Source organism: Acipenser ruthenus, unplaced genomic scaffold (assembly GCF_902713425.1).
Source record: "Acipenser ruthenus unplaced genomic scaffold, fAciRut3.2 maternal haplotype, whole genome shotgun sequence".
NCBI classification, from domain to species: Eukaryota; Metazoa; Chordata; class Actinopteri; order Acipenseriformes; family Acipenseridae; genus Acipenser; species Acipenser ruthenus.
Window position 1 is genome coordinate 1 of NW_026708482.1, and position 16,143 is coordinate 16,143.

Consider the following 16,143-nt stretch of genomic DNA (forward strand, 5'->3'; position numbering starts at 1 on the left):
ACTTGAAAACTGTTTCATTCTCAAGTTTAAAAAGGTACTGGATCTGGGATCCGGCAGAAATGAACCCCTGAGTGAATCAAAAAGAAGTCAAAGAGGACATTGGTTAACTGATATTAAAACACCCACACTATGTGACTTAAAGGTGTTTTTCTCTCTACATCCACTAGAGGGCGATACACTGGTACTTTTATTCAGGATATTATGCGGGTCCCCACCCCAGAGTTAAAAAAATAAATAAATACATGAAACTGTTTCTTCAACACGTGACAGGAAGTGATTGCGTACCAGGAAGCAGCGGCAGCTTTTATTTCTACAGCGTGGCCTTTTTCCTGGATGCACGGAACCATGGGAGCCAGGTGACTCCTAGGAGACACAGCGTTTGGAAGGGTGTTCCAAAGGTTGCTGGGAAATGGAGTTCTGCAGAGTCAGGCCAGCAATCGGAACTACAGAATTCAAACGAAGCATACAAAACGGGAGACATGCTTGCAAGATTTCTTTAAAACGAATGTGTGACTTTTGCATGTCCGCCAAAGCGCGCGACTGTGCCGTTTCGGCAAACTCAGCGGGCGAGCAAAGGGTTAAGCCCGGAATCCACCATCACCAGTTAATCAAGGCTAAAAAGGAGTAATGGGGCCCTCTCCTGCAAGCCTTTGTGTCTTGCTGCAGATTAAGCACCAATTTGCATAGTAACTTTTTTCATTTCCACCTGCCGCCATCGCCAAGCCAGTTTGTCCTTTTTGGACACAGTCAAGCGTAGCCTCCGGGGGAGTTTGACAAATGAATTTCCAAGCCACTGTTTTCCAGGGTAGAGACGGGGCACGGCGCTGACAGTAATTGTTAGCCGGCGTGGTAAATAGTGCAGAACTTTTTTAATAGAAGTACAAGAGGTACTTAAATATTCTAGTAATGGAGAAATATGAGGAATATGAGGAATGGAGGAGGAATTGTCTCTGCGTTTCAAGAGCACTTTACTGGTTCCAGTAATACCCCTGCCCCCCCCCCCCCCCCCCCCCCCCCCCCCCCCCCCCCCCCCCCCACATACTCTACCTTATCCCCAGCCCTGAGTGGGATGAGTTGAACGCTCTCAGCCTAGTTTGCATGAGGGACAGCAGTCTGTGTTAAATCTAAAGGAAGTTAGACTGGTTTAGCTCATGCTGCTAATGGCTAATGTTCGTGGCTTCCTGTTCCTGCTGTGCCCAGGCTAAATGACCTAGGAAGAGCAACACAACATAAGGTTTGATATAGATGCAATAAGGTTATCAACCTAATATAGAACCAGATGTTGTTGTTATTTTTTCTTTAATGAAAGTGCTGTACATGTTTGCTAAAGCATGTCCTGAGAGATCGGCATCGCAAATGGAAATGCACGACACTTGAGAATTAAGGAATTAAGGGATTAGCTAGAATGCCTTTGATCTTTGGTAGCAAACGACATCATCCCCAACACCAAACCAAACAGAGCAAAGAGGACTCTGCTGTGAACATTATACTACCCTTGAACTTTCCACTATTTTCAGTTTTTCATAGTGGACGAGGATCTCTCTCACTGAGACCGAGAGCAGCAGACTGCACCTACGCCAAACCTGCTAGGGGTCAATCTACAGGATGAAAACCTGCAACCAGACACTTGAACTTTCGAACCAAAAAACGCCACCAGCACTGCCAAACCAGCGTGGTGCTGCCAAACCAGCAGCAGCACTGCCAAACCAGCGTGGTGCTGCCAAACCAGCGTGGTGCTGCCAAACCAGCAGCAGCACTGCCAAACCAGCGTGGTGCTGCCAAACCAGCAGCAGCACTGCCAAATCAGCATGGTGCTGCCAAACCAGCGTGGTGCTGCCAATCCAGCGTGGTGCTGCCAAACCAGCGTAGTGCTGCCAAACTAGCGGCAGCACTGCCAAACCAGCGTGGTGCTGCCAAACCAGCGTGGTGCTGCCAAACCAGCAGCAGCACTGCCAAATCAGCATGGTGCTGCCAAACCAGCGTAGTGCTGCCAATCCAGCGTGGTGCTGCCAATCCAGCGTGGTGCTGCCAAACCAGTGTAGTGCTGCCAAACCAGCGTGGTGCTGCCAAACCAGCGTGGTGCTGCCAAACCAGAGGCAGCAATGCCAAACCAGCGTGGTGCTGCCAAACCAGTGTGGTGCTGCCAAACCAGCGGCAGCACTGCCAAACCAGCATGCTGCGTTAACAGTAGAATCAGCTTGATACGGAGTACAGGAAGCACTCAGAACAAGAAGAAGAAATTGAGATTCTGTTTACATTCCTGCAGGGAAAAAAAAGCAGAGGTTGAAATGTTTGACATTAATTGATAGCAAACGTGGTAAACAGTTCATAACACCTTATCTGTTTCCCAGCGAAAGTGCTCGTCTCTCCCCGAGAAGGGTGATTAATAGGGGCCATCACTCACTGTCCCGGCATGCTGAAAGGCAGCCGCATGGCCATCCCTCCTCTGGACTGCGATAACAAGCAGCAGGAATAATGAGGGGTGTCATTCCACTTTTCATTTTGATGGAAAGTCGTTATGGGAGTCAAAGCCGGGGCCATGCTGCCATGAATCAAACCGCTGTGGTATGAAATTAAAATAAAACCAGGCAGGCCGTCTGCTTACCTGGGACGCTTAAAGAGACAGCAGGCTTTTCTCTGCTTTTCTTTGTCTTTCTATGAGCGGTGTTAGAAAAATAAGGTGGTGTTTTTTTTTTTCTTCTATGCTATATGTAGCTGTGCTTGGTATTGCGTATTCCCTTACATCCAATGGCAAGCTGGTGGAAAGTTGCGGATAAGGAGACACGTTGTTTGGGTATGATAGGTGGTTGTTCTCTTCCTGTGTCTTGTAATCTCTTGTAGTGATACATCTTATTAGCACAATGTGTGTGTGTTTGTGTGTGTGTGTGTGTGTGTGTCAAATGCATGATTTGAGAGTCTGTTTACTGGAAGGACCAAATGCTGTAAATGGAGAAAAGTTAGAAAAAATGGTTGAAGAATGATGTAACCACAGGTTAGGTACAGAAATGCTGGTTCAGGAATCTTTTGTTAGACCAGGGGAATGAAGACTTCATGTGAAACTGGTAATCAGATTTTGAGGTGTAATAAAGCATTTGTATTAAAAAAAAAAGAAGTGTCGACGTTTTCCGTTTCAATGCTATTTTGTTCAATTGCAATTCCAGTTACATTTATGCTGCAGTAATTACAATTATACACTAACACTAACTCCTCCCATAACCCAAAGCAACTATCACAGGTACAAATACAGAAACAGACTACATAAGAATAATGATCGAATGACAAATGTGTAATTGAACTGTAATGGATCAGTATTATAATTACAATTACGCAGGTGTGCCAAGGCTCAACTAAACAGTTACAAATTGCACGACGACACAGTAACTGCGATGAATTACAAACTGCCCAGTTACAATTGTGATTTACACCAGGTCTGCTTCAGGGTCTGGTCTCTGTGGCTCAACGACTCAGGGATTGCTCGCTTGCTCAGTCAGTTCAAGAGGAGCAGAGCGCCTACTTGACCAGCACACTCTGACACTGACAGCTACTCAAACCTTTCCTTTCCAGCCGCACACAGACCCTACTGCTCATTCTCAGAGCTGATCAACAGCTGCCTGTGTCTCTGACCCTGTCAAGCAGGCAGGAGTGTCGCAATTAGGGACCCCCCTCACCCCCAAAGCAGGTGGAGAGGTGTCTTAGTTCTGGACCTGCTGCTGGGTCCAATGTAGGGTAAATTTTAAAGTTTTTGTTGCTGTTAAATTGATAAGGTTATTATTATTATTATTATTATTATTATTATTATTATATAATATATATATATATATATATTATAAAAAATAAAATAAAAAATTAAGTACGAAATAAAATGAGCACCACTACCTTTCAACGAACGTACTGCAGTCCACGACTTAAAAACCAGGTTGTCAAGGAAACCGCAGGTGAGGTGACTTTGGTACCTGTGCATGTGTGCAGTGCCACACGTGTAAGCATCTATATCAAAATAAATAAATATACCCCAAATTCTAGCCCCTCTCCAATCTCTTTTAAAAATTATGTCAAACCATGAAATGCAATCATAAAATAGCTAAAGCTGGAGTATCTGTTAACTATTATTACTGTGTGTTAATTACTAACAATCTATTTGTTTCAGTTACTGCCTTTGATTTTCACTTTTTTGCTTGTCGCTAAACTGATACAGTTAACGGCTCCATCTCGTCACATCACACCGCCACAATCCAATCACCCTCCCGCAGGGGTAGAAATGTCCAACGAAACCATTCTGACAAATCTTTTTTTTTTTTTTTTTTTGTACCTGACAAAATAATAATCATAATCATAAACACGTCATGCGCTTCCATTGTCGGCTTTCTGCAAACAGATTTCTTAGGGCAGTACTGGATATTTGAAAATACATGTGGACAATGGAGAGATCTACCCCTCCTGCTATGCACTGGACTTGCCTGACCTCAGCACCGCGTTTCTGGCTCCTCAGCTAATGTATTATTGCACCACTGTGTCATTGTAGATGTAACTGGTTGTGATCCTAATTTGTTGCATCCTATTTCATATTGTATTCCATTAGTATTAATGCAAACTGTATTTGAATATTAATCTTGCATTGTAACCCTGTACTGCCCCGTAATACCTTGGATAAAGGCATCTGCCGAATGCATACATAAATAATCATAAATAAATAATTTTAGTTAGCTACAATCACTTTAATGTCTTATAATGAAGAATCCTCCTGGAGCACAACTCTGTGGTTGGCTGCTCTGCACGAAGCGAGATGCATATTCCAAAAGCATTCCAGCTGTGCGTGTTTTAATAGACCCGACTTGTTATCCAAATTGACTGCCGGAGGGGTGGGTGGGTTTGTAGACTTGTAAGAAAGCAGGCGTGTTGTGCAATGGTGTTCCTGTGTGCGTCTCCCGCAAAGCCTCTAAAACGAGCAGAGCTGTAATCACAAAGAGATTGGATTTATGTAAAATCACGGGTCCCCAGCTGTGCGGAGATGGGGCTCGCCGCTGCCCATCTTAATGAAACGGCGCTCAGAGAATTAACCGCAGATATTTAAATCGGCTCTCAGGGGTCGGCCCGACAGCTGTATGACATTTGTGTCTGTGAGCATGAATGCCACTTCAGGGGTAACACACTGCGCTGGGCCGAGTTTGAATGTGCCGACAGTGTGGAATTTGCTGTTAATTTACTTGTGCTCTTCCTCTTCCTATCTCTGATCGCTAATGAGGGAATGCAAGAGCTTGACAGTTTGTTTTATTTATTTATAGATTTTTTAAAACGGCTGTAAGCTAAACATTAACATTTTTTATCATCAGCCCTAGCGCAACTCCTCCAGTGACTCAGAGGCACATTTAAATGCTAAAAAAAAAAAAAAAAAATTAAATTAAATGTTTGTAAAGAAAGACTTTCAGAGAGCGGGGGCAGGAGTGATTATAGAACTGTTTTCTGATTTAACTTTTCTTTTATTTCTTTTTTAAGTGCAGCAACCTCACAGATGCACACACACACACACAGCACTTCTTTACCTAGGTATTCCTAGGATAATCAAGAATAGGTGGTGCACGCAAACTAGACCGATTCCCCAGTGCTGTAAAAGTCTCTCAAAAAAAAATAAACCCAGCTGTGGCTTTTTCAGGGTACAGGCTGATCAGCAGACAAATGTTTGAACTCGCGCCGTCGTTGGTGCAATGATCTGAGTGTCAAATGTCATCCAGTATCCAGTTACAAACAAAACCACAACACCATTCAATATATACACAGTCTCATAATTATTATTATTTTTTTCTTGAGCAAAATACAATAATTTATTGAATTATTTAAAATGACAACATTATAGAGATTGAGGCAGCACAGTTAATGAGGGCAGGTCCAGAATTGAAATGATATCCAGAGGCAGAGATGCCTGGCTTGCGGTGCTGAGAGTTATATTGTGACTCCCATCAGATTAACTGGTCTGTTATTGTATCGCTGGGAGATGTCTGATTCGATCTGGAAGACACAGAGAACTTTTTAGAACATATCCCACTCTCAGGAGCAATAAATTGAACCTGCCTCCCTTAAAAAAAAAAAAAAAATTTAACTTCTGGTCCAGAGCAGATCATACTTACATTGTCACCGGACCATGTTTTCTCTTTATATATATTTTTTAAATATAAAGAGAAAAATCACCTTACAGAGTGCTCCACAGAACAGATTATATTACTTACTTGTTTCAGTTTTGTAATATTAACATGTTTTACTTCTTTAAAAAAAAAAAAAAAAAAAATGGACTTAAATCATAGACTGGAATAAATGCTTTGAAAGTATGAACGAAGGGTTACGAGTGCAGCTCAGCGGTAGCTGTTTCTGCAATGCAATAGGATTAAGAGTATTTTAAGATTGGTATAGCAGACCCCAATCAATAATAACCCTGGACTATCTTAAACTGATCTGCAATGTAATGAATGTGCCAATCCCACCAGCTCAGCGCTACCTGTTTCTGCAGCTCCTTGGTCCTCTGAACCAGGAGGTCTATTCTGGGCTCCAGCTGCCCCTGCTCCCTCAGTGCCTCCTGCCTCCTCTCAACCATCGCCTGCTGCTTCAGCACCAGGATGTCGGCCTGTTTCAGCTTCTGACGCAGCAGCTCAGTCACGCGGTCCACATAGCTGTCGGGATGAGGGGGGAAAGGGAGAGCGTGAGAGTGTGAGAGAGAGAGAGAGAGAGAGAGAGAGAGAGAGAGAGAGAGAGAGAGAGGTGCACTGCACAGTGCCGTGGTACTTAACGCTGGTCAGCCATGACTTCTAAATGCTCGAATCGGAATTCTAAAGTTAACTAGAACTAAAAGGTGTACAGTTGGAACATTTGTCAAAGATTGATTTCAAAACGGGCAGCAATCTCGATTAAAAACCTAAACTCTATTGTACTGTTTTGTATAAAGAATTTGCTCTACCATGCTTAGCTGTGCTTTACCATACATCTCCATGCTTTACAATGCTTGCCTATGCTTTACCAGACCTCTCCATTCTTTACAATGCTTCCCTATGCTTTACCACACCTCTCTGTGCTTTACAATGCTTGCCTATACTTTACCATACCTCTCTCTGCTTTAAAATGCTTCCCTATGCCTGCCGCGCTCCAAGCTGCTCAGGAGGAGCGTACCTGAGCATGTCGCAGTTAAGTGCGTTTTTTAGGTGCTCTGAGCGGCTCGCTTACTTAACGCACCCAGTGTCTGAGCTCTGCGGGTGCTGTGAATCACCCGGCTCTCTCACCGTGGCGAGGCCTGGATCATGAACAGGTGCTGCATCCGGACGCTGGTGAGTCGCTCGATCAGCCCCTTCACCAGGCTCAGCACCCCCAGCACCTTGTCCCGGGTCTGGCTCTGGATCACCGTCGGGGCCAGCTGGAACTGACTCATGGAGAGCACGTCCCCCTCCTCACCCATCTCACAGAGCCGCTGAGTCAGGAACACCTCCAGCTGCACACATACGACAGGAGGAGGAGGAGGAGGAGAAGGAGAGAGTGGAGCGGAGAGGAGGAGAGAGAGAAGTGGAGGGAAGTAGTGGAGAGGAGAGGAGAGGAGGCGAGAGAAAAGGAGTGGAAAAGCAGGGAGAGGAGAGAGAGAAGTGGAGGGAAGTGGCGGAGAGGAGAGGAGAGGAGAGAAGAAAGACAATGTTAGAAAAATCAACACCTGCTCCACTGTATCCTAGCAGAAGTCCTGAACTGGTCAGTGTACATGTTAAACTGTACTTCTTAATCTGTGTGCTCTACAATCTGATTAAAACCCTAACCTGCCCCCTTAATAAAAGTTACCACAGTATTTCTGCAGTTTTACTACTAAGGGAAGAGAGGGTTAAGAGAGTACCATTAATAATTATATATTCTAGATTATTACCCAACATTTCAAAAATAGTTTGGAAGCATTTACGTATACTTCGTAATTCAGAAAAAAATGAAAAGAATATTTCCGTGCATAAAATGTAATAAAATAAAATCTGTAGGAGTGACAGGTACATAATTATATAAAAGAATAGAGAACCACTTATCAAATACAAGAAATAAAAAAGAAAATGAACCAACAGTTCAGCACTTTACAAGGAACAGACCATGGAGGAGCTGAAGTTTGTGGTTTTAGAAAAAATTTAATTAGATAACGTACAGTATAGAAGAATAAAAGAAAATAAATGGATAAATAGACTGGATACTACGATGCCTGAAGGTTTAAATAGAAAGGAACAGTAGATTGTTACATCATTAGCTACATAGAATACCTCCAATGTTTGTTTTCAAACACACTTTTTTGACAAAGGCATGTTAAAAACTTTATATATATCATATATCCAGGGTGATCAGAAAGTTTACCACATCAATGACATGGTGCGTTGAAGTGTTAAACTTACTTTCTCATCACCCTGTATATCTTACACAGCACCATATACTATATCTAGAAGCTGTATCTCTCTGTTTTCAGGAGTCCCCACTCACCTCCATGAGCTCATCTATGAACTGGTTCCTGGTCGCTGGGTTCTCCAGCAGAGTGAGGGCATCCTCTCCCCTCGCCACCCCCTCCGGACCTCAAGCAAGCAAACAAACAAACAAACAAACAAACAAATAAACAGGGGAGGACTGACTTGGGGGCAACAGACGACTGTTAAACCTGCTCTGAAATCGATTCCGATCACTTGTAGCCCTCACTGACATCATGCATGGCATGGGAGCCGAAAAACTTCTAAACTGTTTTTATTTGCACAGCTGATCGAATCTCGCATCAGATTCGAAGCGAAATAGAAATATTAAGCCTAGCCTAGTCTTTTTTTTGTAAATTATAATTGTACAGTTATTTGGTATTTTCAGAAGGTTTGGAGTCTCTGTCCAGAAAATTCTGCTGCTCTTGACAGCATGTTATTATACCTGGTAGTAACAGCAGCAGCACTTTACAATGTCATAATAATTCCGTGCATTAAAAAAAGACTCTGTGTAACAGGGTAACTGTATAATTTTGACTGTGCCGGGACGTTCGTTTGAAATCATGCAATGGAAAAAAAAAAAAAAAAAGGCATTGTGATGATACAGTCCAAGTTCAAGCCAAGTCCTGCCAGCGCTCCACTGTGTAAGCAAACTTGACAACCCAAATTACACGTCTACAGTCTCAGTTTGACTCTAATCTGGAGGCCAGGAACACACAGCTTGGTCTAATTGCTGGACACTTCCTCCTGGCAGCCCTGCAGATTGCCCAGCAGCTTCACAGACTGTCAGAAGTGAGTGGCGCTGCTGTAGCTGTGCCAAGACTGACATTAACAGCAGTGCTGGAGCAGCTACGGCAGGGCCAGGCCAAAGCTGCATGTGCGCCCTCTTGTGGAGGTGAACAGTATGACACCCAACGCCATTTTATTTTTGTATGTGCGCCCTCTTGTGGAGGTGAGCAGTATGACACCCAACGCCATTTTATTTTTGTATGTGCGCCCTCTTGTGGAGGTGAGCAGTATGACACCAACACCATTTTAATTTTTTAAGGCAGTTAAATTTCAATGCATTTTATTTATAGAGCGCCCTGTCATACCACAGTATCTCAAATCGCTTTGTATGTTGGTTAAAAAAGAAAGTACCACACATTTTCCATTATACACACACCACATCTAATACAAGACTGAACGATGAAAGAAGTATAAAAACTTTTGAAGCAGACAGGTGTAAAATCAGTACTGGGGATACGTGACGAGGACAAAAAATAAATTAATTAATTTTTTTTAAAAAAAGGAAAGACTAACCCCATCTTCCTCAAACAGAATTGGATGAAGCAGAAGAGTTTGAAGAATATATAAAATAAAAAATAAGAACACTGCCACCTTCTGGACAAAATAAACAGGATTGTCTATATACTGTGCATGGACTGGAAATCCATTCCTGGTTTTACTATAAGTTTCACAAGACCCACCTGAGCTTGTTACCTATACACACTGTGGCTAATCAAGCTCGTTGACAAACCTGGAATGTGTGAAACTGCTATGAAACTGGAGTCTTATTTCCAAGCCGCCTGTGTGTCTGTCGCTAAAATGATTCACTTTAAAGATTAGTAACTCACAGTTGGTGCCCATCTCCACCACTTCGATCTCCACTGGACTGGCAGCCTCCTCTCCCCAGTCTATATCCCCTGCATCTGCCTCCTATGGACAGAGAACTTACAATAAGTATACACAAGACAGAGGTGGAATAAAAACTCCTATTTCGCAGCAGTTTCACCCATTCCAGGTTTTACTACGAGCTTGATTAGCCCCAGTGCCTATAGGCAACAAGCTCAGGTAGGCGCGGTCTTATTAAAACTCACAGTAAAACCAGGAATGGCTTAAACTGCTACGCAATGGGTGAGGGTGCAGTTTGATCTTGGCTAAAACGCTGCCGTTTGGTGTAATTAAATCTTGCACTGTAATCCTGTAACTCGCTTTTGATAAAGGTGTCTGCCAAATAAATAATAATAATAATAAACAATTGAGCTACCAGGGCGCCCGGCTCCAAGCTGATCCCCCAGTCCACTCCTCCATCCGCTACAGCGATCCCGTAATCAATCCCATCGGAGGCGCAGTCCCCATCACTACCCAGAGTCCCCCAGTCAATCTGCAATACAGGAGCGTGGCAAGCTGGCACAAATAAACAGGCACAGGGGGCTGCGCAAACGCACAGCACCTCAAGCAATATGTAACACTAACACACACAGACCCAGACACAGATGCATGCATGCATCTGAAATATGCCGGACATACTTCTTGCAATATGTAAGAGCTGCATCTCCCTTCTGCAAGCCTGTTTCAGTCCCAATTGAGTAAGGGAGCTGCAGCATGCAAATCTGCCCATGGATGGAACTCCAGCGACTCCTATTACACAGCTGTTTCACCCATTCCAGGTTTTAATACCAGCTTGATTCGCCCCAGCGTATAGATACAGGTAACAAGCTCAGGCGTGTCTTATTAAACTCCTAGTAAAACCAGGGGAATGGATCAAACCGCTATGCAACAATCTTATTTCCATTCCTGCTGCTTGCTGTTAAGAATATGGGGTCGTCTACAGGGTGCCGCTAAGAACTGCCGGCAATTCTTGCTGCGATTTCCAGCCTGCTTGCTTACCGAATCCTCAGTGGCAGGGACCCCCTCCTCCTCCACGGAGGGTCTCTCGACGAGGGAGGGGGGGCTCCCTGTCCTCCACTCGTACACCGTGGTGTTCCCCCGGCACTGGGTGTGTCTCAGCAGGGGCAGCGCGGGCTCGGACGACCTGCGGAGAGAGAAGTGGAGTCATCTTTATCCAGACCTGCACACCATAGGTCTCGGATGAGACGTAAAACCGAGGTCCTGTTGTAAGTGTCTCTGACTGATGATGCATAGTTCACCCCCAAGTCTCTGTAAGTCGCTTTGGATAAAAGCGTCAGCTAAAAAGGACTAAATTAATAATAAAAAGAGTTGGGAGATTTGAGTGTCTGGGCTCCATTTAGAACTTCTCACAAAGGAACAGGATCGATTTAACAATCATTTTTCTGCAACTAGCTTTTTACAGCACCAAACAATACCACCTCCTAGACTGCATCACCCACATTTTTTTTTTTTTTTAGGGGTAGAGGTGATCGCCAGGACAACCGCAGACATCATTATCATTCATGTATTTTCAACCACTTTTTTCGCGGACCCCAAAGTGAGTCTGTTTCTGTGTGTCTGCCTGTGATTTATTGCTTGGGTATATGTAGCACACACAGAGCTAAACGTGTTAATGTGTGGAGTTTTTTTTTTTGTACAATTGGAATTATAAATGTAATCACTGCAGCATCACTGTAACTGTCATTGCAAAATTCAACAAAAAAGAGCACTGTAATTGCAATTGCAATTTCACCACACAATTCCGCTGTAATTGGAATTATAACTTTAATCGAACCCAGGTCTGGTCAAGGGCGACCCCTCCCAGTGTGCTTACCAGTCGCACACGAACTCTCCGAAGGCTGCGTAGAGCTCAATGGCCTCGGACAGGCTGTAGGTCTCCTTCCCCACCTCCCCCAGCGTGGAGGGCAGGTCCTTGACCAGGGCTAGCAGCTCCCTCTTCACATTGTCACCCTGAGAAACACACAGCGGAGTTCAAACGTGCAGAACATGCGAGAGGCACAATCCTGCAGGCAAATCATCAATGGCTAAAGACCTGGAAACCAAAAGGTAGTGCTGACCAATTATGATTCAGATAACTGGTTCAATTCCGAATGAAAACATCCATTATTATTATTTTTATTTTTTTCTTAGCAGACGCCCTTATCCAGGGCAACTTACAATTGCTACAAGATATCACATTATTTTTACATACAATTACATTATTTCTTTTACATACAATTACCCATTTATACAGTCGGGTTTTTACTGGAGCAATCTAGGTAAAGTACCTTGCTCAAGGGTACAGCAGCAGTGTCCCCCACCAGGGATTGAACCCACGACCCTCCGGTCAAGAGTCCAGAGCCCTGACGACTATTCCACACTGCTGCCATGCATTATAAATAGATGAGTGCAGTGACTGAAGGGGATATTGTACACAGATCTGCAACGAGCAATCAATTCTCTAATCGAATACCGTTAGTTACTGACAGCAATTGACACTTTGATAATACGCTAGTACTCAAAACCAACATGTGTTGTGATATAATATATGAATTGAGAGCAGCGACAGAAACGAGACTCCCGTCGCATGCTCGTGCGAGTGTGTGCCGGCTCACCGTGATGCCATACTGTTTGCAGGAGCTGTGGAACTTCTCTCTCATGATCGCGGCTCCGTTCTGGCACTCCACCTCCTTGCGGCTGAACTCCTGCTGCAGCTGCTGGCTCTTACTAAGCTGCTTCTTCAGGGAGGGGATCTCGTAGCTCACGTTGCGCACCAGAAGGCTGGCCACCTCCGCTACAGCGAGACACAGACACGGGGTTGGGGTTGGGGTTAGGGGGAGTTACAAGGGGGCAGGTTTATAGTGCTTGCTGGGTCAAGTCCTTGTAATATTTAAACAGATATTAAAGAGTCATTATTGTTTTCTAAAACAAACTAAGGGTGTGTGTGTGTGTGCAGGGTGCATGCATGCGTGCGTGTATATCTGTGTGTGTGTGTGCACAAGGGGTGTGTGGGTGTGGGTGTGTGTGTAGGGGGTGTGCAGGGTTACAGGTCACTTCCCTTTTTTCAATTCCAGTTCCGTTTCCAATTCCTTTTTAAAATCAACTCCCAATTGTTTTAATTATATCTCAATCCTAAAATTGCAGGTGATGGAAACCTTTTGGCCATAGCTTCCAGCCAGCATCAACAGATTTACAAGATGCTTACCTAAATACGCATTATCTTTTTCGTAAAGGGACACGATTTCTTGCCAATCCTATAAATAAATAAATAAATAAATAAATATATAAATAAAAATAATAATAATAATGGGTAAACAGATGAATACAAGCTTGGTGTTCAATTCTATCCCCCAAAAACACACTGCAGCTCAGAAGCACTGATCTAACGCAGCCAGAGACTTTGGAAATGAGAGTTTTCATGTCTGCAGCTTGCTGGATTAATTCCTTCATTTATTAATTTAAAACAAAAATGCATTAATTAATTTAGATTGATCCTCTTACCTTCATCCGCTGGGAAGAATATCTTCCAAATATATTCTTCGAGGTGGCTTCAGTTCCTTTAAGGATTTCCACTATTCTCAAACAGTGGAAATAATGGATATCTGCAGCAGAAAAAAAAAATGTAATTAGTCATCTAGAAGACGCTTTTATCAAAGCAACTTACCGGGACTAGGGGGTGAACTATGCATCATCAACAACTGCTGCTGCAGAGTCACTTCCAATAGGACCTTGGTTTTAAGTCTCATCCGAAGGACCAGAAATAATAATAATAATAATCATCTGTGTAACTGACCCAGCATATCAAACATCCCCCGGGAAATTAAGATCCACATACATAGCAGGTTAAAAACTCTTGCCACTCCCTCTTTGATAATGTGTATAAACTGCGCTGGAACCAGTGCTCTCTCCATAGCAAAGTGTAATAACGCATAGCGAAAGCATGGTAAAGCATCGGAGAGCATTGTGAAGACCAGGGAGGTATGGCAAAGCACATTAATAAACCTATCAAACTACAGTAAATGCATAGCTAAAATAAAATGAAAACTGCAGTGCACAAGTACGAGGGTGGGGTAAACGTTTACAAGGGCAGCCCTGTACTCACAAGACCCGGCGAGCAGCGTCTTGATCTCCTCGTTCTCAGGCATGTCCTGGATAGCTGTGTTGATCTTCCCGCGGATCTGCAGGACCGAACTCTGCCATTTCAGATTGCAGTGTCGCCTGTCTACCAGCCAGTCTGCATGGAGACGTGAAACAGCAGCAAAGCAAAAACACGTTTCTATTACACTGCAGAGCTGCCCACACAATGCTGAGTATTCAGACCAACACACATTGGTGGCTTGGTGGGCCAGGAGGTTGCAGGTTCAATCCCAGCTCAGCCACTGACTCATACTGGCTGAGCTGGGATTGAACCTAGAACATGCATTGTTCACCCCCCCCCCCCCCCGGGTCTGCTAATTGGTAGGAAACAGCTGTTTGGGTTTGTGTGAATCGCTGTTCTCCACAGAGACATAGAAAAGCATCGATCATCACAAACACAAGCGGGTGTTTCTTTGCTTGTTTCTCTTGAAAATGGCACAGTATTTTGTAGAGAGTGGTGCTTACCTAGCAGTTTGCTGGTCTGGATGTCAATGGGTAAATTCTGATACCCCTGTTAAAACAAGCAACATGTTACTTTTGTAGTAGTGCACAAAGTGTGTCTTTTAAACCACAATAAACGTTTGTTTAGTCGACTTGCTCAGTTTTTACCATGCGAGCATACACACAAGCGTTTCATTTATCCAGAGCAGGGGCGTATGGATTACTAACTCAGTACTGGAAGTCAGTTCTGTGCGTTGAAACAGCGCTCCACACTCATCAAAGCAATGCTGTGCGTGTCTCACAATTCACCCGCAGTCACTTAACTTTACTGACACTGTATTTGATATACACTACATAGCATAATGTGTGCATTTAAAAAAAAAAATAATAATATACACTCCACTGTTGTGCTGCCGCAAGACGTATATATTATGGATGTGACACGTAAGTCGTTTTTTTGTTTGTTTTAATGTATGACAAATTGAGACAAACTTAGTGTCAATACTATAGTATTACTATTATTTAGCACAGGAATACTTTTGTGAAAGTCGAGGCCTAGATAGTTTAAAACCACGCAGACCCATGTCCGTTTTTATGTCAACATTATTATTTATTAAAACATCGATAATCAAACACAAGCTTTTTTTGTGTCTACATACCTGCATTGCAACTGTCAGTGATATATTTATATATAGTTTTTTTTAGAATTAATTCATTTGCTTGCAAACCCCACTCACACAAACTCCGTGTGTTCTGTGTTGTAGTCCTGTATTTACACTAAAACCGACACGTCCACTCTTGGTGGACGATTCGGCCAATCAGAGAGCAGTTACGGACGGTTACAGCCAATAAGAAGGCAAGCAAACTCCAGAAGGGCCAATGAAACGACGAGACTCTAGGCTGGGGTATGTTGCCTGTCCAATCGTGATTGCTAAATCGTTCTTTCCTGTTTCACATCGACCAATCAGTAATTGAGCTTCACTGTGTATATCAGAAAGCTGTTCCTGAATAATACCATACCAAATAAACAACCGCATTTTTATTTAATTCACATCGTTTTTTTCATAATTTAGGAACATAAAGGGTGCATGTGGTTTTGCATTCCCTTATTATAAACAGCCATATCGCGCTGAATTAATTAATACTAAAAGAAAACACAATTCAATGTCTTTCGACTAGTAGTCTTTTTTTTTAATGTCTTCAAAATGCTTCGATATTATTGTAGCGTGCACGGGGGAAGGCAGTCGTGACACACACATAAAGCCATGAGCCCGATATCCGCTCCTTGTAATGAAATCGGTCCTTTTGCACAGCGGTATCGGCGCTATGCTTTCGTGCGAGAGTCCCGGGTTCACGCCCTCTGCCTGTGTGTGTGGATTGCCTTGCTCTGTGTGATGCGTTAACTGAGGTTATTATTATTATTGTTATTATTCATATTCATTCATTCATTCATTCA

The 16,143-nt window shown here is 43.4% G+C and overlaps 1 protein-coding gene across 1 annotated transcript; it reads right to left on the reverse strand.

Annotated features, from left to right (window-relative positions):
* Nucleotides 1–5,759: 5,759 nt before the first annotated feature.
* cdk5rap3 (CDK5 regulatory subunit associated protein 3) lies at nucleotides 5,760–15,488 on the reverse strand. Its single transcript, XM_034057711.3, has 14 exons — nucleotides 15,347–15,488; nucleotides 14,712–14,757; nucleotides 14,212–14,343; nucleotides 13,611–13,711; nucleotides 13,315–13,363; nucleotides 12,725–12,903; nucleotides 11,944–12,080; nucleotides 11,109–11,253; nucleotides 10,486–10,602; nucleotides 10,073–10,154; nucleotides 8,476–8,564; nucleotides 7,263–7,468; nucleotides 6,488–6,659; nucleotides 5,760–6,003 (listed from the first exon to the last, which is right to left on the reverse strand). The coding sequence occupies exons 1-14, from the start codon at nucleotides 15,350–15,352 to the stop codon at nucleotides 5,938–5,940; spliced, it is 1,527 nt and encodes a 508-aa protein (XP_033913602.3). The 5' UTR covers nucleotides 15,353–15,488; the 3' UTR covers nucleotides 5,760–5,937.
* Nucleotides 15,489–16,143: the final 655 nt, after the last annotated feature.